At 48.3% G+C, this 22,991-nt stretch overlaps 2 protein-coding genes across 2 annotated transcripts; one reads left to right on the forward strand and one right to left on the reverse strand.

Moving 5' to 3' along the window:
- The first annotated feature begins 2,818 nt into the window (after positions 1 to 2,818).
- DPM3 (dolichyl-phosphate mannosyltransferase subunit 3, regulatory) lies at positions 2,819 to 3,100 on the forward strand. The gene has a single exon (XM_056852599.1). It carries the CDS (start codon positions 2,819 to 2,821, stop codon positions 3,098 to 3,100), a length of 282 nt encoding a protein of 93 aa, XP_056708577.1.
- Positions 3,101 to 8,652: 5,552 nt separating this feature from the next.
- Positions 8,653 to 19,705, reverse strand: SLC50A1 (solute carrier family 50 member 1). Its single transcript, XM_056852597.1, has 6 exons — positions 19,629 to 19,705; positions 17,709 to 17,786; positions 16,198 to 16,321; positions 10,275 to 10,436; positions 9,018 to 9,137; positions 8,653 to 8,754 (listed from the first exon to the last, which is right to left on the reverse strand). The coding sequence occupies exons 1-6, from the start codon at positions 19,703 to 19,705 to the stop codon at positions 8,653 to 8,655; spliced, it is 663 nt and encodes a 220-aa protein (XP_056708575.1).
- Positions 19,706 to 22,991: the final 3,286 nt, after the last annotated feature.

Consider the following 22,991-nt stretch of genomic DNA (forward strand, 5'->3'; position numbering starts at 1 on the left):
GATCTTGAGCATGGAGGGGAGAGATGTGGCCGGACGGAGGGGTCTGGGAGGTTGACGCACAGGGTTTGCAGGCGAAAAGCTGTTAAAAGGGGCATGGAGGAGGAGGAAAAACGCACGCTTTTGCAATTGCATGAAAAATAGGTGTAAAGATATACTTAGTATTAATTTTTAGATACTTTGTATTAATTTTTACATCAGGTCTTGATTTAATGATGTTGGATAGGAGAAGAACAGGTTCATTAAAATAATATTGGGATTCGTTCCGTTAGCAAAAGTGTATACAATTCATTTTTAGATGGGAGAGGGGGAAGTCGTTTTATTGTTAAATTGGAGATATAACTTGTTTTTCTTTTTATTATTACTATCATACTGTTTTTGTTGATATATTAAATGAAGAAAATAAAAAAAAATATTAAAAAAAATAGATGTAAAGGGTGGCGCGGCATTAGGAAGTGGGAGGGCAGATTGCGACACTCCCCCCACCCCCACCTCCCCCAAGCTTGTACTTTTTAACAGTGTACTGCAGACGGATTGACTCAATAAAGGAAGCCACGGCCTTCAATTTGCAAGATCTGAGCAAGGCTGTCAAAGATAGGACATTTTGGAGGACTTCTTTCATTCATAGGGTCGCCATGAGTCAGAAGCGACTTGACGGCACTTAACACACACACACATAATGTCCTCAGACTGTCACCAATATCCACTGCAGACGGAGGCCAAACATGCTAGGCGTTCCTGGCATGGAAGCTCATCAAAGGAAAGCTTCACTGGTTGAGTTTCTGTCTGGGAGGGTGGAGCCACGAAAGGACGCTGATGGTGATTTTTGGATTCCAGGCGGGATCCAGAGGGGAATGGGGTGATCCAGGCCATTGGACGGCCCTTGCCTCTTTGAAAAGGCTCACAAGGCAACGTAGGGTTGCCAGTTCCCTCTTTGCCACAGGCAGGAGGTTTTGGGGCAGAGCCTGAGGAGGGTGGGGTTTCGGGAGGGAAGGGACTTCATTGCCATAGAGTCCAATTGCCAAAGCGGCCATTTTATCCAGGGGAACTGATCTCTATTGCCTGGAGATCAGTTGTAATAGCAGGAGCTCTCCAGAAAGTACCTGGAGGTTGGCAACCCTAAGGCAATGGAGGGATTTGCCAGATGCTGATTTCCACATTCCTGCGAAACATAAAGGTCAAGAAACCCTCTGGAGTTGTTAGTCTGAGTGCAGAGAAGATGCAGCATGCCTGGGATGGTTTGCTTTGAAGGGCAGACAGGTAATGTGCGTGGGATCTGCAAAGTAATGGGGATGACGCAATGGCACAAATGTGACTTCAGGCTATGCCTTTGACCACCACCCCCAGTCAACTGTAAACTATCAAGCCACAGTTGTGTTAAGCTTTTTGCCATAAACTCAGTTCATTCACTATATTTATTCGTTAATTTAAAATACTTGCATCACAGATGTTGGTATAAACACCCCCAAGCGGTTCTTGTCATGGAAGGAAAGCCACCTCAATAAAAAATTACAATACAAAACAAAATCCAGAACACAATCACAGTTAGAAAACATCAGTCCAGCCTTGGAGGAAAACAACTTCTTAAACCAGATGGCTTCCTAAAAACTGGAAGGGACAATGGCACATGTGCCCGAGCCCTTGATAACATGCGTGCTAGACTGCTGTAACACACTGTACATGGGGCTTCCTCTGGACACTGGAAACTTCAACAGTCTCAAAAATACAGTGTCCAGAGGGTTAACGGGATTCTGCCACCGTGAATGTATAGGAGGTCGACTGCAGTGGCTTGCTTGTTGTTTCTGGGCCCAATTCTTAGTGCTGGTTTTGACTGTGAGACAATTGGATCATTTCTATCCATATTGTGTTCTAAGATGACCCACGGGGGGCCTTGCAGTGGGAGCTTACCTCTTCAGAAGTGTGGTTGGTGAATACCCAGGGGATGGGCTTTAAAGAAATCGGAATGCTCTGTGCAGAGTTTTAAAATGTCTGTTCTGTTATTAATCATTGTCGATTCTTCTGTTTCCTTCTGTAAGCTGCCTTGAGCACCCTATGCCTGGAAAGGCAGCCCCAGATTTTGCAAAATAATAGACCAAGGGACTGTATATCGGAATGCCACTATTTATCATGACAAATACCCCTTTGTGCCAATCCACAGTGCCCCTGAGCTCTGGTTACATAGAATCATAGAGTTGGGACCACCAGCTTCTTCTAGTCCAACCCCTTGCACAATGCAGGAAATTCACAACTACCTCCCCCACACACGCACACCCCAGTGACCCCCTACTCCATGCCCAGAAGATGGCCAATATGCCCTCCCTCTCATGATCAGCCTAAGGTCATAGAATCAGCATTGCTGACAGATGGCCATCTAGCCTCTGCTTAAAAACCTCCAGGGAAGGAGAGCTCACCACCTCCCGAGGAAGCCTGTTCCACTGAGGAACCACTCTAACTGTTAGAAAATTCTTCCTAATGTCTAGACAGAAACTCTTTTGATTTAATTCCAACCTCTTGGTTCTGGTCCGACCTTCTGGGGCAACAGAAAACAATTTGGCACCCTCCTCCATATGACACCCCTTCAAGTACTTGGAGATGGTTATCATATCCTCTCTCAGTCTTCTCCTCTTCAAGCTAAACATACTCAGCTCCTTCAACCCTTCCTCATAGGACTTGGTCTCCAGACCCCTCACCATCTTTGTTGCCTTCCTCTGGACACGTTCCAGCTTGTCTACATCCTTCTTAAATTGCGGTGCCCAAAACTGAAAACAGTACTCTAGGTGAGGTCTAACCAGGATTTGTCTTCTTCCACAGATTGGCCGTGATGACGAAGCTGCTGCAGTGGTTCTGGACGCTGGCCCTTCTGGGTGCCGCATGGGCAACCCTAACCTTAAACCTTTTGGGATTCAACCCGCTGCCCCCGCCCTTGTACCAGGTGCTGTGGCCGCTGCCCACCTATCTGCTGGTGATGTTTGGCTGCTACTCGCTGGGTGTCGTCGGGTATCGCTTGGCAACATTCAACGACTGCGAGGAGGCTGCGCGGGAGCTGCGGGCGCAGATCCGAGAGGCCCGGGATGACCTAGCCCGTCATGGCATGAAGTTTTGATACTGGCTGCGTAGGACTGGTGCCCTGGAAGGGTGGGGGGAGATTCTGTCTGGACTGATTAATACAGTTGAACTCTGTTATCGCTTGAAGAGTATTCATACGTTAACAAATAAGACTTCACATTTATGTAGCATTTTAAGTTTCCCGAGCTTACCCCAGTCTTTCAATGTAGTCCTCTACTGTTGTTTCTATATGTGTGTTAAGTGCCGTCAAGTCGCTTCCGACTCATGGCGACCCTATGAATCAATGTCCTCCAAAACGTCCTATCCTTAACAGCCTTGCTCAGGTCTTGCAAACTGAGGGCCCTGGCTTCCTTTATAGAGTGAATCCATCTCTTGTTGGGTCTTCCTCTTTTCCTGCTGCCCTCAACTTTTCCTAATATGATTGTCTTTTCCAGTGACTCTTGTCTTCTCATAATGTGACCAAAGTACGACAGCCTCAGTTTAGTCATTTTAGCTTCTAGGGTCAGTTCAGGCTTGATTTGAACTGTAGCCCATTGATTTGTTTCTATATACAGGTTGAGTATCTCTTATCCAGACTGCTTGGGACCAGTATTTTGGATCTTTCCGTATGTTTTAATGTTTTTTTTTAATTTTTGCATATACATAATGAGATATCTTGGGGCTGAGACCCAAGTCTAAATGCGAAATTCATTTATGTTTTACATATTTTATATATACTTAATACATGTAGCCTGAATGTAATTTTAAACAATATTTTTAATAATTTTGGGTACATTGAACCATCAGTGGCACTGTTGAGGGCCTATGAGTAACGCCTGTATGCCGGCTTTAAAAGTATGGTTTTCAGATTAGTCTGGATATCGGATGTCTGGATAAGGGATTAGGAGGTGTTGCTTGGTTGTTGGGACAGATTAAGAGGACAATGTACCTCTGGGGTGGAGTATAGATAGGAAATCAGGGTCACTCGGGAGGTTATTTGGTTAACTTCGTTCAAATTAAATTTCAGCAGTGCCTGGAACAAGTGGTAGGTTTTGGCCTGCCTCACATTCACACAACCCCCCGTGCTTTTATTAGTAGAGTCCACATTTTGTTTAAAAGTCCCAGGTTGAACCTCCAGAATCATGGATCGCAAACCTGGGCAAGATCTCAGAGAACCGCTCCTGGTCCCAGTACATGTTACTGGACAGGATGGACCAGGGCCCTTGCTGAAACCATTCCCAAGCTATTGAATTCCACACCCATAGACCCATTTCACAGATCTGTAAAACAGAAAGCAGCCCCCACCTAGCTTGTGTTTCCACGGACTGCAGTTTCACAGTACATCCCTGCTTCCTTCCATAATTGCTGCTCTTTTTTCATTCCTGGGGAGGGGTGGAGTTAAAGTTGGTTTTCCAGGGTAATAATTGCCAGAGGCGTAACTATATTAGTCCGTTGGCACACACGCCCACAAAACCAGGAGTCTTGTGGCATCTTCAAATTGAACAAGTTTTTAGAACCATAGAGTTGGAAGGTGCCATAGAGGCCATCTAGTCCAACCCCCTGCTCAATGCAGGATCAGCCTAGAGAATCCCTGACAAGTGCTTATCCAGCCTCTGCTTAAAGACTGCCAGTGAGGAGGAGCTCACCACCTCCCTAGGTAGCTGATTCCACTGTCGAACAGCCCTCACTGTAAAAAAAAACAAAAAAAACTAATATCCAGCCGGTACCTTTCCACCCACAATTTAAACCCATTATTCCAATGGGGGCGTGGCCAAGCCTATGAGGGCCCAATAGTACCTTCTGAGCAGTCTCCCTGCCAGCCTGGTCACTCCCCTTTCCCGCCCCCAAGGTGGAGAGGAGCCGTGGCTCAGTGGTAGACTATCTGCTCAGCATGCAGAAGGTCCCAGGTTCAATCCGGGCATCTCAAGTTAAAGGGACCAGGCAAGTAGGTGATGGGAATGACCTCTACCTGAGACCCTGGAGGGCTGCTGCCAGTCTGAGCAGGCAATACTGACTTTGATGGACCAAGGGTCTGATTCAGTATAAGGCAGTATTTTAACTGGAGATGCTGCAGGTTGAACCTGGGACTTTCTGGGGCCAAACAGATCTACCACTGAGCCAACTGAGCAATACTGACTAAATGAAAGAACACTTTTATTTGCACTTAAAATGCACATTTGCAAGCTTCAGGCTGCACAGAATTCTTCAATGTCAATGAGCCGGGGGGGGGGGGGGTTCCATTTTCTGCACACCGAACATAAGAAAGGCTATGCTGGATCAGACCAAGGTCCATCAAGTCCCGCAGTCTGTTCACACGGTGGCCAACCAGTTGCCTCTATAGGAACCCCACAAACAAGATGACTGCAGCAGCACCATCCCGCCTGTGTTCTGCAGCACCTGATATAATAGGCATGCTCCTCTGATCCTGGAGAGAATAGGTATGCATAATGACTTTTATCTTTTTTGACTAGTAGCCATGGATAGCCCTCTCCTCCATGAACATGTCCACTCCCCTCTTCAAGCCTTCCAAGTTGGCAGCCATCCCCACATCCTGGGGCAGGGAGTTTTACAATTTAACTATGCCTTGTGTGAAGAAATACTTCCTTTTATCTGTTTTGAATCTCTCACCCTCCAGCTTCAGCTGACGACCCTACGTTCTGGTCTTCTGAGAGGGAGAAAAGCTTCTCCCTGTCCACTCTCTCCATGCCATGCATAATTTTAAAGACTTCTGTCATGTCTCTCCTTAACCACCTTCTTTCCAAGCTAAACAGCCTTGGAGAAAAGTCCTAGCAAGTCAAAAGCTTGCAGCTAGCATTCTACCTGCCTGTTGGCCTATCTCAAAAGGTATTATGTTATGTGTACTATTTTGTGGAACTCAAAACTGGTCCCTGAGGGCTTTTGATGGTTCAGAAAAGTAGGCTCAGTGCGTCAGACCAGGTCTCTGCCCCAGCTGGGACCTGCTCTGCCTCTCTCCTCCCAGCCAAGTATGCCAGGTTTCTCTCATTGCAACTCCAGGATTTTCTATATATTTTTTTAATTAACACCTGCGCTGTTGACATGGCAAGGGAAGGGAGCGGGATAATTAGCAGGAACAAACTAACAAGCTGTTTCCGGGGTGATGGCAGCTTCGAGGTTTGGGAAGGGCTGTGCATTCCCTGGAGGCCCACACTTTCTTCAGAAGAGAGCCAGGCAATGCTCTGCTTGAAAGCCCGGCTTCCTTAACCCTGGCGTGCATGTGTATGGGGTGGGGGTGGAATGCTTTTTGCGTAGAAGAGTTGGTTTTCATATGCCAACTTTCTCTACCACTTAAGGGAGACTCAAACCGGCTTACAATCACCTTCCCTCCCCACAACAGACACCCTGTGAGGTAGGGGGGGCTGAGAGAGCTCTAAGAGACCTGTGACTAGCCCAAGGTCACCCAGCTGGCTTCATATGTAGGAGCGGGGAAACAAATCCAGTTTGCCAGATTAGCCTCCGCCGCTCATGTGGAGGAGTGGGGAATCAAACCCGGTTCTCCAGATCAGACTCCACCGCTCCAAACCACTGCTTTTAACCACGACTACACCACGCTGGCTCTCATAGGAACTCATATGCTCATAGGAACGTCGGCATTATGGTTATGACACTTCACCCCATTCCAGGGCTGGGTCCTGCGATTCTCTCCCCTGCTGTTGTGTTGGCCCAAGAGGGGAAATCTAAATGGCACCCGTCTTCCAAAGCAATATTCAATGTGGCAAGCCAGTGTTGTATAGTGGTTAGAGCACTGGGCTAAGCAAGAAGAGTTGGTTTTTATATGCTGACTTTCTGTACCACTTAAGGGAGAATCAAACCGGCTTACAATCACCTTCCCTTCCCCTCAACATACACCCTGTGAGGTAGGTGGGGCTGAGAGAGGTCTGAGAGAACTGTGACTAGCCCAAGGTCAACCAGCTGGCTTCATGTGGAGGAGCGGTGGACTCTGATCTGGAGAACCGGGTTTCATTCCCAACTCCTTCATATGAGCGGCGGAGGCTAATTTGGTGAACTGGATTTATTTCCCCACTCCTCCACATGAAGCCCCATGGGTGACCTTGGGCTAGTCACAGCTCTCTCTGCCTTGCCTACCTCCCAGGATGTCTGTTGTGGGGAGGGGAAGGGAAGGTGATGGCAAGCCGGTTTGATTCTCCCTTAAGTGGTAGAGAAAGTTGGCATATAAAAACCAACTCTTCTTCAATTCAAGGTACTGGCCATCACATACAAAGAAGGAAGTATTTTTTCACACAACGCATAGTCAAATTGTGGAACTCCCTGCCCCAGGATGTGGTGATGGCTGCCAGCTTGGAGGGCTTTAAGAGGGAGTGGACATATTCATGGAGGAGAGGAGTATTCATGGCTATTAGTTAGAATGGATACTAGTCATGCTGCATAACTATCCTCTCTAGTATCAGAGGCGCATGCCTACTATTTTGGGTGCGGTGGAACACAGGCAGGATAATGCTGCTGCAGCTGTCTTGTTTATGGGGCTTCCTAGAGGCCCCTGGTTGGCCACTGTATGAACAGACTGCTGGACTTGATGGGCCTTGGTCTGATCCAGCAGGGCCTTCCTTATGTTCTTAAGAATGCCTGTGCCAGGAGGCACCAGCAGGGGAAGGCCTCGGCCTCTGTGCCCTGTTGTTGGACCGCCAGAGGAACCGGTTGGCTACTTTGTGAGATGGGATGCTGGACTAGATGGGCCCCTGGTCTGATCCAGCAGGGCTCTACTTAAGCTACCTTAGTCTCCTGTCCACGGGAAACAGGTCTGGCTGAACACTGTTAGAAAAGACACTCCGATCTGGTCCCGCAAGGTAACCCATACTTTCAAGTCTCTAAAGCAGCTCCTTCATCCATCGAAACTGCTCACGAGGCTCAGAAACGACACAGAAAGACTCGATAAACTTCTCGGAACCAAAACCGGTTCTATTTATTTCAAGGCACTTTGTAAAAAAACAAACCAAAAAATCAAACACCAGTCGGAGACAAACCGGGGGGGGGGAAGGAGGGTCCCCGGGCAATCGGAAAGTCACCGTTCGGTCCTTCATTTCGGAGAAATCCAGGCCGTCAGCCTGGAGGCTGAGGAAAGAAAAGGGGACAGCGAGGGACAGACGGGAGAAGAGAAGGGAGACCGAAAACAGCCCAGAAGCAAAGTTGCGGGACGATTCAGGCCACAGCCGGACCCTTTTCTTTGGTGGTAAAAATGCGGGCCATCAAGGGGAGGCAAGAGACAGCATTTTCTAAGGTATCTCTGAGGTGGACGGGAAGGGAATCCGTTTTCCGCGGTCACCTGGGTGCCTACGCCCACCCCGTCAGCTACTGCACATCTGTAAATGCCAATAAAGGTTCTGTATTCTGTACTGCACCACATCTGGCAGATCGATACAAGTCCTCTAAGGTCTAATGTTGGGCCTTTCATTTTTACAGCTGCCGCTGGAACCGAGGTAGCGTGATTGATAAGGCACTGGCGGCGACCGGGCGTCTTGTGGACCGAGGCGGCCGTGTGGACGACCGCGGGTCTCCAGAGAGCCGGGAGACCGTCTGCAGAATTTGGTCCTCAGACGGCACTCGTGGGTCCACCCGCGGATCACCCCCGGCCCCTCAGGCTTGCAGCAACTTGTAAGTTCTGTTGGGGTCCGGAGGGAAATGCCAGAAAAGCCAGAACCGCACGACGCTGGTGGCGATGCCCGGCAGGTTGGGGATCTGGTGGAGGAAAATGACGAGGGTCAGGGGTAGCGTGCGGTGAAGAGCAAATGGGGTAGGGGTGAGAGAGAATCTATGAATATGACGTCAGGCGCCCCTTTCGTCCAGCTCTCTCTGCCGGGGGTGGTTTATTGGCCTCTCTCTAATTAATTAAAATCAATGGTGCAGGGTTTGTATGAGGACACGGATCGAAAGCCGGATCTGATCCTCACCAACCACCCGCCGTATACACACACTCACAACAAAGCGGGCAGGAGACTCACGGCAATATAGAGATCCTGAAGCAGGAGTCCGTAGAGCGTCCAGCTGGTCGAGGCCAGGAACGTCGTGACGGTCAGCGGGAAGGAGATGCATTGCGTCGACCGGGTCCTGATGATCTTGGCCTGCAAGGATGCACAGAGAGGGGGCGAGCAGAATCAGGCCAATGCCAGAGTTACTGCATGCTGGGTCTTCCCCATTCACACACACACACCCCACACACAAAATCTGAATAGAGATGAACGTCCTTGCGAGGCTGGGGAGAAGGCAAGAATGAGGTTTGGGGGAATTTGGCCAGAAAGAGGTCCAAGAAGTCTTGCAAAAAAAACCAAGAGGTGTCCCCTACCTTAAGCCAGTGGGTTGCAAAATACTGCTTCTAAGGAACGCTTGCCCTGACTTGGATTGCCCAGGCTAGCCTGATCCCCTCAGATCGGCCCTGCTTAGTCCTTGGATGGGAGACCACTGAGGAAGACCCAGGTCGCAATTCAGAGGCGGGCAATGGCAAACCGCTCCTGAACACCTCTTGCCTTGAAAACCCTACAGGGTCGCCGTAAGTTGGCTACGTCTTGAAAAAAGGAATTCGTGTCTCATTGGCAGAGGAATCCCTGAATTCTGCAAAGGATTCTGGGAGCACATTCTAAGGCGCATGGTTCAGTTCAGTTTATTTAGTCGTCGGACCAGCCCATATCCATACATAATTACAATTTTTAAACCCCAAAGGAAGATCTCCATATCTTACTGGCTACATAACAGACCTTTGCCAGTGAAAAAGAGATAAAAGCATCTTTATCTTCTAGTAAAAATGTGAATGGCTAACATTCCTAAAATTTCTGGTAAACACAGGTAAAATTAGCTTATTTCCAACCTCCCGTTAATATTCACAGTGTAATAAAATATGTATAATTGTCTCCACTGAATTAAAATGACAGGGGCATAATCTGGCCTCTAGAGGTATATGCTGAAATCTCCCGCTGTGCATAGCAGACGGAAAGGCATTAAATCGGGCTCTTGAAAAGGCCCATCGAAAACTAGAAAATGTAATGGTTGTTAAATATAAGGGGCATGGTCGTTAACTAGCAACGGGCACCGTCAGACATCCCCACTGACCCATACGAACTGGTGAGTCCCAGAATTCACTCAACCAGGATCTCCAGTGTACACATTCAGGGCTCCTCGGGGGGAAGGGGGGAATCCCGCTACCGGTCTGCCCACCAATAAGCTTCCCGAGTTCGAAAAATCCGCCGAGAAAAGATGTCACTTGCCAGGTCAGCCAACGGCGAGAGGTACATGGTGATGGTGAAGAGGCTGCAGAAGAGACCCAGGCGGGCGAGGCGGGTAGAGACGTCCGGGACGAGCTGGTTGAAATAGCAGTAGCCGATCAGAAGCACCGCCAGCAGGCCCGTGGTTTTTAATAATACAGCGCGCTAAGGCGGGGGCGGGGGGGGGAGGGAAACAGAGACGTGAATTTGGAAGCAACAGTGGTCTTGAAACATATAAATCAAAGTCCAGCGTGATGTAGTGTTTACATCCAGGTTCGAATCCCCACTCAGCCATAGAATCATAGAGTTGGAAGGGACCACCAGGGTCATCTAGTCTAACCCCCTGCACAAGGCAGGAATTTCACAACTACCTCCCACACACACACAAACACAGTGACCCCTACTCTATGCCCAGAAGATGGCCAAGATGCTCTCCCTCTCATGATCCGCCTAAGGTCATAGAATTAGTATTGCTGACAGATGGCCATCTAGCCTCTGCTTAAAAACCTCCAGGGAAGGAGAGCTCACCACCTCCCGAGGAAGCCTTTTCCACTGAGGAACCCCTCTAACTGCTAGAAAATTCTTCCTAATGTCTAGACGGAAACTCTTTTGATTTAATTTCAACTCATTGGTTCTGGTTCACCTTCTGGGGCAACAGAAAACAACTCGGCACCATGGAACTCAGCCATGGAAGGCTTGCTGAGTGACTTCGGGCCCGTGACACACTCTTAGCCTAGCCCACCTCACAGGAACGTTGTAAGGATTAAACAGAAGAGAGGAGAATGATGTAAACCGCTTCGGGTCCCCGCTGCGGGAACAAGGCGGACATAAACCGAGTAAATAAAGCAATAAATATCCAAGGCGTTTTTAAGAAGGGGGAGCAGGATGTAATATTTTTGGAGCTGCGGAACCACCGCTCTGAAAGCCTCCCTGCCATATGCAGCCTCAACATACCTTTCGGCATGGGCTCAGAAAACAATGTTCCTGCAAGCAAGAGCCAGCGGGGCACCCCACCAATTGCCAGGGACCCTTGTGATGTTACCATGATATTTCTTCCCTTCCCTACCCCCTCAGAACAGTTTTGTGCTTTTTAAAAAAGTTGCCTTTTTAACAAAACAAAAAACCCCAACACATGAGCCTATGATTTACTGCGGCATTCTGCAAAATTACAAAAAGGGGGGGGGCAAGTAGGGAGACTGATGGCGGTGTCTTTGACTGGCCTGTCATTTCTTAGGCAAAGACTGACCTGGAGGAAGAAGAAGAAGACAAAGACTAAGATGAATGGTTTTTATATGCCGACTTTCTCTACCTTTTAAGGAGAATCAAAGCGGCTTATAATCGCCTTCCTTTCTTCTCCCCACAACAGACACCTGGTGAGGTAGGTGAGGCTGAGAGAGTTCAGAGGGAACTGTGATTAGCCCAAGGTCACCCTGCTGGCTTCATGTGGAGGAGCAGGGAAACCAACACGGTTCTCCAGATTAGAGTCCGCCGCTCATGTGGAGTGGGAAGAAGAGTTGGTTTTTATATGCAGACTTCCTCTACCACTTAAGGGAGAATCAAACCGGCTTACAATCACCTTCCCTTCCCCACAACAGGTACCCTGTGAGGTAGGTGGGGCTGAGAGAGTGTGACTAGCCCAAGGTCACCCAGCTGGCTTCGTCCGTAGGAGTGGGGAAACTAACCCAGTTCACCAGATTAGCCTCCGCCGCTCATGTGGAGGAGTGGGGAAATTAACCTGGTACTCCAGATCAGAGTCCACAGCTCCTAACCACTACACTACACTCACGCTCATGGGTTCAAATCCCCCATCTTCCCTGAAGCTTTCTGGGTGACCTTGGGTGGGTCAGCCCAACCTACCTTACAGGGCTGTTCTGAGGATAAAACGGGAAGGGACGCCATGCTAAACTCCTTGGAGGAAAGGCAGAGTAAAAAAATGCACCTTGTAAACAGCTTTGTTATCTATCGATCAGCAAGTCAGACATATGGCTGGGGGACATGCCGTGAACTCTCATTTTCATAGCATGCCTCTTTCCAAGTTTCATATGCCAATAAAAAATAAATTAAAAAAAGAGATTGGGCCTTGCCCAGTGGGCGGAGACATATGGCCATCACGGCACCTGTCAAGACTCATTCCTTCCACGTGCACGCACACACAAACAAGTTCTTCAGCAGGCCTCGGTTCTGCCTCCCAATACAGGTGTGGGGCACAGGTGCTTGTGAGCCTCCCTGTGCATCCAACAGGTGCAAAGGAGAATCTAGTTTTGAGGACCTCACCTAAACCTAACTGGTTTGCCCTGCGCAGCCGAAGGAAATATTTTCTTCACCCCTGCCCATCATTAACCCCTGGAATTTATTTTACTGTCTTCGAGAGCAATTCTTAGCAGGTCTACTGAGATGTATGTCCTGTGTTACAGAATCATAGACTCATAGAGTTGGAAGGGGCCATCTAGACTAACCCCCTGCTCCATGCAGGATCAGCCGTGAGCATCCCTGACAAGTGCTTGTCCAGCCGCTGCTTAAAAACTGCCAGTGAAGGGGAGCTCACCACCCCCAGGTAGCTGATTCCACTGTTGACCAACTCTTACAGTAAAAAGCTTTTTCCTAGTATCCAGCTGGTACCTTTCTGCCCACAATTTAAACCCATTATTGCAGGTCCTACCCTCTGCTGCCAACAGGAACAGCTCCCTGCCCTCCCTCGAAGTGACAGCCCTTCAAATACTACAAGAGAGCAATCCTGTCCCCCCTCAACCTCCGATTCTCCAGACTGAACGTTCCCAAGTCCCTCAGCCTTTCCTCGCAGGGCTTGGTCTCCAGGCCCCTGATTATCCAATGGATTGTGTGTGTGTAAAGTGCCGTCAAGTCACAGCTGACTTATGGCGACCCCTTTTTGGTGTTTTCATGGCAAGAGACTAACAGAGGTGGTTTGCCAGTGCCTTTCTTTTATCCCCAGATAAGTGATCCTGACATTCCCTGCACCAAAAACTGGGATGAAAGCACCAAAAATAAACAAATGCATCTGCACTCTGGTTGAGAGCCAGCGTGGTGTAGTGGTTAAGAGAGGTGGTTTGGAGCGGTGGAGTCTGATTTGGAGAACCGGGTTCGAGTCCCCACTCCTCCACATGAGCGGGGGAGGCTAATCTGGCAAACTGGATTTGTTTCCCCACTCCCTACACACGAAGCCAGCTGGATGACCTTGAGCTATTCACAGCTCTCTCAGCCCCACCTACCTCACATGGTGTCTGTTGTGGGGAGGGGAAAGGAAGGTGATTGTAAGCTGGTTTGAATCTCCCTTGAGTGGCAGGGAAAGTCGGAATATAAACACCAACTCTTCTTCTTCTTTATTGCCACTTTTCCGAGTGTATCTGCAGGAACTGCCAAGCGAAGGACCTTTGCCCCAAAACACAGTGACCTGCGAATAACCCACTGGAACCAAGCAAGGGAGCGTGACTGAAACGCTCCAGCATTCATCATCCACAAAGCTAGGGACAAGGCCATTGTTGATTCAAGGTACCAACCCTGAGTCAACAGCTTCTGAAACGTGGCCCTGGCCGTGCCAACAGGAGCTCCCTGAAAGTGCACACGGTATGCTTTTTCTGGGCTGGACCGCTACACAATGCAAAAGGGGGGAAGGGGCAAAGGGGCAAAAGCTCCCTGCATGGAGAAAGCGAACGTGGCAGGGAGAGAGGGTTGCCAGGCAGCGCCTGGCTACTGGTGGGAGGATTGTGTGTGCATGTGGGGGGGGGGGGACATCATTGTGGGAGAAACGTTTTTTGGAAAACGGAAGAACATACAGGAAGCGAAAGAGGGTAGCTCTAGGAATCACGGGAAGCTCTATGATAAAACCATAGATTTTCTCCCTTCAATCTGCTGAAGCTGAAGGGTGAGAGATTTTAAACAGACAAACGTAGTTAAATTGTGGAACTCCCTGCCTCAGGATGCGGTGATGGCTGCCAACTTGGAAGGCTTTAAGATGGAAGTGGATATGTTCATGGGAGGAGAGGGCTATCCATGGCTACTAGTCATGATGCATACCTATTCTCTCCAGGATCAGAGGAGCAGGCCTATTATATGAGGTGCTGTGGGACACAGGCAGGATAATGCTGCTGCAATCGCCTTGCTTGTGGGCTTCCTAGAGGCACCTGGTTGGCCACCGTGTGAACAGACTGTTGGACTTGATGGGCCTTGGTCTGATCCAGCGTGGCTTTTCTTACGTTGTTATGAGTGGACATGTTCATGGAGAGGGCTATTCATGGCTACTAGTCAAAACGGATACGAGTCATGATGCATCCCTATTCTCTCCAGGATCAGAGGAGCATGCCTATTATATTAGGTGCTGTGGAACACAGGCAGGATATTGCTGCTGCAGTCGTCTTGTTTGTGGGCTTCCTGGAGGCCCCTGGATGGCCACTGTGTGAACAGACTGCTGGACTTGATGAGCCTTGGTCTGAACCAGCATGGCTTTTCTTATGTACTTAAAAACCACAAAGTTGTCCAGAAATTCCTAGAGCTACCCTTGGTCACTTCCTGTATGAATTTCCAGTAAGGAAAAAAAAAAGCAGCCTCATGTACTTAATTTTTCTCCTGCTGCCTCTCAAAGTGGTGGTGGCGGCCACAGGACCCGGAGGGTGGGAGATGCTATGCTCCCACTGGGTGCTTGGCTGCCCTACAGGGAGAAGAGTTCAGGCTTTCTAGAAAGGGACAAAGACAGCCATCTTTCGAAGGCCTAGAAGAACTGATTGGAGAACAAGTGGGGACGTTAAAAAAAATCTTCTGTCTGGAAATACAACTGCAATTATTACAGCAGAAAGTAGCAAAAGTGTCCACAATGTTTATTGGTTTTGGAAACAAACATGGATACTCCCGTTCTCAGCCGCTAAATAACAGGTCTATGTGTATAGTACAAGATGTATTTTCCCTGTATTTGTGGCCTCTTGCGCTTTGGCGCGTAACAAATCTTTGCTTCTGTTGGTCTACTTTAAAATAAATTCAGAGAAAAATAAATGTTTCAACAGATGATGCTAGAGCAGGGTTTGGGGAAAGCAAATGCATCCTCCGAGGTCTGGGGCGAGCAAAAATTAAAACTCAACCATGCTCATTATATAAGGGTTCATCACCCTTTAGGCCAGATTTTCACACTTGCTGCCAACATTTGGGCATCTCGGTGACAACTGCAATATTGTTCATGACAACTGTGACATTGAATTGGTTCACTGATGAAAGCAGGTTTTGATCACCTAAAAAGCTACCCCCAATAAATCATTCGGCAGATTTTTAAAAAACAAAAACTCTTTTTAAACACAAGACTCATAAAAGCTGCAGGCAGCATGCATCTTCTTACAAGGGGCTTTCTCCCCTTTTCATGGCAGAGGGAATGCCTCTTCTAATAGTACTGTAGAGATGGCGTTCCCTATGCTCGCACACAGAGGAGGGAATACCTCTTCTAATAATAGGTTAGAGGAGGCATTCCCCATGCTCTCTCACACAGGAGGGAATGCCTCTTCTAATAGTATCTTAGAGGAGGCATTCCCCATGCTCTCGCACACAAGAGGGAATGCCTCTTCTAATAGTATCTTAGAGGAAGCATTCCCCATGTACTCACACACAGGAGGGAATGCCTCTTCTAATGGTATCTTAGAGGAGACATTTCCCCATGCTCTCTCACACAAGAGGGAATGCCTCTTCTAATAGTATCTTAGAGGAAGCATTCCCCTTGTTCTCACACACAGGAGGGAATGCCTCTTCTAATAGTATCTTAGAGGAGACATTCCCCCATGTTCTCACACACAAGATGGAATGCCTCTTCTAATAGTATCTTAGAGGAGACATTCCCCCATGTTCTCACACACAAGATGGAATGCCTCTTCTAATAAGAATGTGGCTGCAATGCATGGGTACAGCATCTAAGAACTACACGCTCCCCACCTACCTTCTCCGGACTGAAATAGAAGTAGACAAGGATGTATAGAGTCTGAAGCGTCGCACCAACAGCATTGACGATGATCAGCGTCCAGTCTCCTTTCAGGAAGCCGTAGCTCAGCCAGCTCAGGTTGCTGATTGGGAAAGAGAGGTGGGTGGATGTTAATGGGAACAGTTAGATTCTGTGTTTCCACACAGTAGCCAAAGCAGATAACATAGTGTAACCACTAAACTTTATATCCTGGAGACAATTTAATACCAAAAGAACAAGATTCCCATTAGCAATTGTATCTTCAACTCATACACTGCAATTTCACAAAAAATGCAGATGATAGCAATAGGTACAAAATTCAGGTTTCATTTTTTTTAAAGCAAGTTTCTAGTCCTCATTTTTTTTAATGTATCCTGCTTTTTGGCTTGTCGGCACTAGACAGCGACAAACATAACAATATAAAAACAATTTTAAGATACATTACAATTGACACGTCAGAAGGGCCATCAAAGACATACAGTTATAATGAGAATGCCTAAAAGCCCCAATAGAATCACAGAATAGAATCATAGAGTTGGAAGGGACCACCAGGGTCATCTAGACCAACCCCCAGCACAATGCAGGAATTTCACAACTACCTCCCCCACACACACCCAGTGACCCCTACTCCATGCCCAGAAGATGGCCAAAATGCTATCTGGCAAAGGGAGCTTTGAGTATCGAAAGCTTATATGCTGAAATTCTTGTTGGGCTCTAAGGTGCTACTGGACTCAAATCTAGTTGCTTCAGCAAGCGGTGCTGCTGAAATCTCAGAAGCCAAATGGATGGCATGTTTCTAGTCCTTATGGATGAGATGGTATGTTTGCAAATGTAAAGGCAATGTTTATTGAACTCTCAGAAGGCAGAGAGAAACTGAGCATTCAGTAGAGTATAGCTCCTTATCGGGGAACAGCCTCCGCTTGGCACGCAAAAGGTCCCAGGTTCAATCCCCAGCATCTCCAGTTAAAGGGACTAGGCAAGCAGGTGATGTGGAAGACCTCTGCCTGAGACCCTGGAGAGCCGCTGCCGGTCTGACTAGACAATACTGACTGTGACGGACCAAGGGTCTGATTCCGTGGGTCCCCCTTTGCGAAGCCAGACTGAAATAGGAATATCAGAGAAAATAATGCCGGGTCCTTTGAGGCTACAATCCTGTGCCTATTTAAGCAGGAGCTGACCCTGAACTTGCTGGGATTTGCTCCTGAGTAGACACACCAAGGCTCAGGCTGCGAGCCATTTTTGCAGACCGTAGAACTGAATTTTCTTTGGTGCAGAATTTGTTTAGCGGAAGCCTCCAGGGGACGTCAGATTTCCCTCCCCCAGGCCAAATTTTGTAGGATCTTCCCCAAAGCCAGGGTAGATGCCACAGCGCTGAGCTCTCAGCAAACTTCCTCCCACAACACAAGAGGCACACTGATGCGCCATTGTTTCCACACAATCCCCTCCCGCCCCAGCTGTGGAATTGCCCCAAAGTGAGAGAGAGCCCCTACTTGACATCTGTGGTGAGGAATGGCAGGAACTGGATGTTCTCCACGCTTTGGGTCACAAACATCTGCCGCAAGTCAGACCTGGAGTGGGGGGAGAGATGGGGCAGGGTCTCCTTGAGGACATCCAGACAGACCTTCTTGACTGACTGGCGCCTGCAAACTACAAAGCAGGTTCTTTGCAACCGATTCCTTGCTCCGACATTCAGTCTGCATATTTATATTTATTGATTTATACCCCACTTTCTTCCCCGACAGGAACCCAAAGCAGCTTACAACCAGTGTGGTGTAGTGGTTAAGAGCGGTGGTTTGGAGCGGTGGACTCTGATCTGGAGAACCAGGTTGGATTCCCCACTCCTCCACATGAGCGGCGGAGGCTAATCTGGTGAAATGGATTTGTTTCCCCACTCCTCCGCATGAAGCCAACTGGGGGACCTTGGCCCAGTCACGCTCTCTCAGCCCCACCTACCTCACAGGGTGTCTGTTGTGGGGAGGGGAAGGGAAGGGGATTGTAAGCCGGTTTGAGTCTCCCTTAGGTGGTAGAGAAAATCAGCATATAAAAAGCAACTCTTCTTCTTTCCCTTCGTCCCTTTTCCCTTCATCACAACAACCCTGCGAGGCAGGTCAGGGTGAGAGACGCCAACTGACCCAAAGTCATCCAGCGAGTGGCTCAAACCCGAGTCTCCCAGGCCAGATCCCAGGCCGACGTTCTGACAGCTTGAGACACCCTTCCCCACATCCCACCTCTGCCTCAAAGCTTCACACCCCCTCAGTCCTCCTGATGCTTCCCCCACGGCTCCAAGCCCCACACCTGCCCTCCTCCTCCAAACCCAGCGCCCACCCTCCTCCCACTTTTTCTGGCCCTGTCTCCACGCCCACATCCTGGATCTGCCCCACAGCTCCATAAATGCATTCCCCTTGACCTACAGATCAATATCTCTTCGCTCCGCCCTGGTTTGTTTTCTTAGGCCATTTACGCCTGGGAGGTTTGGCCTTGGATTTGCCGCCCTAGATGCACATTTTCCCCATCCGGATTCTCAAGTCAAAAATAAGCCCCTATGCAGAGTTTTGAGAATTCGGGTCAGAAAAATGTGCATCTAGAGAGCGGCCAATCCACGGCAAAACCTGCTGTGTGTAAATGGCCTTAATTTCTGACATCCAGGTCCGGCCCCCCAGTGGCATGCTTGGTGCCATGGGGTGCCGTGTCCCAGACAGTAACCCCAACCCTTGGCTCTGCACCCTTTGCACAGAGTGCCCCTAGGCCTGTCCCACAGCTGTGCCTTTGTCGATGCACCCCTAGGCCTGCCCCATAGCTGTGCCTTCGTCGATCTTCGTTGATCCACCTGTAGTCCTGCCCCATAGCTGTGCCTTCGATGCACCCCTAGTCCTGCCCCATAGCTGTGCAATTGTCGATGCACCCCTAGTCCTGCCCCATAGCTGTGCCTTTGTTGATGCACCCCTAGTCCTGCCCCATAGCTGTGCCTTTGTTGATGCACCCCTAGTCCTGCCCCATAGCTGTGCCTTTGTCGATGCACCCCTAGTCCTGCCCCATAGCTGTGCCTTTGATGCACCCCTAGTCCTGCCCCATAGCTGTGTCGATGCACCCTTAGTCCATAGCTGTTCCATTGATGCACCCCTAGTCCTGCCCCACAGCTGTGTCGATGCACCCCTAGTCCTGCCCCATAGCGGTGCCTTTGATGCACCCCTAGTCCTGCCCCATAGCTGTGTCGATGCACCCCTAGTCCTGCCCCATAGCGGTGCCTTTGTCGATGCACCCCTGGGTCTGCCCCCACAACGCATGGTTCACACGTGACGCCCATCGCAGTGGGGCAGCATGCTCGCAGACCCGCTGCCCCCCGCCCTAGCACGGCCTCCCCCGCTCCTCCTGCCCCCCAGCTGGCCGACCCTCCCCCGCCTTGCGCTCACAGGCCCGTCCCGAACATGCCCAGGGTGAAGGCCAAGCAGGCGACCGAGAGCAGCTGCAGCACCGCCGCCGGCCCCATGGCGGCCGCCCCCTCCCGCCGCCGCGGGGAGACCCTCCGACGGCGCCGCGGCCAGACCCCACCGGCCAGCCAGCCAGCCAGCCAGCCGCAGCCTCCAGCCAGACCCCGCCGCCTCGCGCCGCCGACGGAGGCAGCGGCTCCGCCTTCGCCCGGCCAGGCAGGCCGGATGGGGAGGCGCTCGCCCGGCCAAGCAGGCGCCGCGGCTCCGGAGCCCGGCCCCCCGCACCCGCCGGCTGCCCCGCCTGGGCTCGGGTTGCCAGCTCCCGGTCGGGCAGTTCCGGGAGATTGCGCCCAGCGTCACTATTCAAAGGAAGAAAAAGAATGCAAAGCATTTGATGGAGGCTTCTCTCTCTCTCTCTCTCTCTCTCTCAGTTTTTTTTAAATATAGGTTATTGTTTTTTAACAGAACATAAACTACATACATTCCCATCACATACCGCTTGGGCTCTTTCCAGGATTATTATTATTATTATTATTATTATTAATAATAATAATAATAATAATAATAATACTCCCGGATTAATAAACTACATACATTCCCATTCACATACCGCTTGGGCTCTTTCCAGGATGATTATTATTATTAATAATAATAATAATAACAATAATAACAATAATCCAGGATTAATCAACTACATACATTCCCATTCACAAACCGCTTGGGCTCTTTCCAGTATTATTATTATTATCATTATCATCATCATTAATAATAATAATAATAACAATAATAATAATAATAATCCAGGATTAATAAACTACAAGCATTCCCATTCACATACCGCTTGAGCTCTTTCCAGTATTATTATTATCATTATCATTATCATCATTAATAATAATAACAATAATAATAATAATCCAGGATTAATAAACTACATACATTCCCATTTACATACCGCTTGGGCTCTTTCCAGGATTAATATTTAACATTGTTACCATCACCAATCATTTTACTTGTTATACATTAATGTTTAATATTTCTAAAATCCTATCAATCGATATAGTGACTATCTATCTTTTCTGTTATAGACTATGATTTCTTAACATAATCTTTAAGCTCTTTACAATTCCAGTTTTTACAATCTTGCTTTCCAAAATCTAATCACTGCTATTGCATAACTGATGTCTAACTTTAAAACTTCAGATTTGCATATTCAAAGTAACACGTCCAAGACACTGAAAGACTGGACAATTCTACCAACTATTTTGTCAGATTGCACAGAGAAGCCAGTGAAATTCATAAACATCAGCACAACTTTAACAGAAAAGAAGAGAGTTTAAGAATGAATAAGGCTTGGCTTCCTGTCCTGAAAACTTCCAGACTAACAAAGACTACAGTTCACAATAGCCATGCAGATTAGTTTTGGATTTCACACATTAACAGATCACTTCAGGATACAATGGTTCCATATTAACATACCACACCCTCATTAGCACATTATCTGGATACTTACAGGACAATGGTTAGCACATTACCTTTGATACTTTTTGCAGGACAATGATTCAGCTCAAACCCAACCCCTTTCTGACTGTATATTACTCTTCCTACACACTTGACACTGAGAGACACTGTCCTGCAGTGTTACTCCTCTGAAGATGCCTGCCACAGCTGCTGGCGAAACGTCAGGAAAGAAAATACCAAGACCACGGTCACACAGCCCGGATAACCTACAAGAACCAATGAACTCTGACCATAAAAGCCTTCGACAATGTTTTGAGGAAGGGCCTTGGTGGGGTATAATGCCATGCAGTGCACCATGCAAAGCAACCATTTTCTCCAGGACAGGTGGAATAAATATTGTCAATAAATACCTACGTAGGTCACGCTGGGGAGCCGTGTTTGTCTGTCTGCAGCAGTAGAAAAGATCAAGAGTCTAGCAGCACCTTAAAGACTAGCAAGATTTCTGGCAGGGTATGAGCTTTCGTGAGCCTCAGCTCACTTCTTCAGATACCAATAAAGAAGTAATACATGATTTATGTAGTCTGGAGATTGGGTTGCCAGCTCCGGATTGGGAAATACCTGGAGATTTATAGGGCGGAGCCTGAGGAGGGCAGGTTTTGAGGAGGGGAGGGACTTCAATAGCTTTTCCAACCTCCAGCTATTGGCTGGAGATCTCCTGCTATTACAACTGATCTCCATCTGATAGAGATCAGTTCACCTGGGGAAAATGGCTGCTTTGGCAATTGGACTCTATGTCATTGAAGTCCCTCCCCTCCCCAAACCCCGCCCTCCTCTGGCTCCGCCCCAAAAATCTCCAGGTATTTCCCAGTTCATAGCCATCACTTTGGAGACCCCATTTCTTGAGATCTGGAGAGGGAGGTGAACAGTGAAGAGCGTCAGTGTTAGACACTAACAACAGCAAAATCTGAACAAGGCATCTGTCTGCCAGAGGCAAAAATCAGACAAAATATGAACAGCAGTCTACCAAGAAGCAGAAATCAAAGAGAGTCCCAATTAAAGAGGGGAATCATGGGAATATGTTCTGTATGCACTTTGCATAAGGACTTCCATTAAAATACAGTTAACTTAAAAAACAATAAAGCATCAACCAATTAAATGGGGTTGGCTGTTCAGCTGGATTTTAATTGATTCATTGAACCCGCTAATCTGGAGGTGGCCACCCAAGCAAAAAGAAGAGAAAAAAGGGACCCGGCCCAGTGAAAGAAGCGCCAACAGCGATAATTAACACCCGAAGGAAAGAAAATTAGCAACAATTAATGCCTATTTACCAAACAGATGAATCCAAACAATCCTAAATTTTTTAAAAAAACAAAAACAAAAGGGAAATGGAATGAGATGTAATTAGTGTAATAACAGCAAACATTAAAAAAATTAAAAATGAAATAATGGTTGGTATCCCCAAAACATTCGGAGATGTGAATCATGAGTTACAAACAGGGCTTAATCCGTCAAACGTTTTCAAGGCTTGGTGGCTCACCTCTGCAAAATAGGCTGTAAATATTGACAGCTGAGCCCCTGGGCACTGTGGTTTTTATTTTATGCTCTCCAAGCAGCTTCGGTGGGGTGCATGGTTTCCCCCCTTTCCCCACGTTAGCCTCACAATAACCTCTTAAAGGAGGGTAGGGAGTTGTTCCTGTTGACAGCAGAGGATAGGACTCGCAATAATGGGTTTAAATTGCAAGCGGAAAGGTACCGGCTGGATATTAGGGGGAAATTTTTTACAGTAAGAGTTGTTCAACAGTGGAATCGGCTACCTAGGGAGGTGGTGAGCTGCTCCTCACTAGCAGTCTTTAAGCAGGTTGCCAGGTCCCTCTTCACCACCGGTGG

The sequence above is a fragment of the Euleptes europaea genome, chromosome 7 (assembly GCF_029931775.1).
Source record: "Euleptes europaea isolate rEulEur1 chromosome 7, rEulEur1.hap1, whole genome shotgun sequence".
NCBI lineage: Eukaryota > Metazoa > Chordata > Lepidosauria > Squamata > Sphaerodactylidae > Euleptes > Euleptes europaea.

Bases quoted from the DNA above. Each gene is read 5' to 3' on its own strand.
- SLC50A1 (XM_056852597.1), bottom strand. From the start codon at position 19,705: ATGGGGCCGGCGGCGGTGCTGCAGCTGCTCTCGGTCGCCTGCTTGGCC. The intron at 17,787-19,628 runs GTGAGCGCAAGG...CCCCCACTCCAG, and splicing joins GGCATGTTCGGGACGGGCCT to GTCTGACTTGCGGCAGATGT. The intron at 9,138-10,274 runs GCAAGTGACATC...GCATCCTTGCAG, and splicing joins TCTCGCCGTTGGCTGACCTG to GCCAAGATCATCAGGACCCG.
- DPM3 (XM_056852599.1), top strand. From the start codon at position 2,819: ATGACGAAGCTGCTGCAGTGGTTCTGGACGCTGGCCCTTCTGGGTGCC.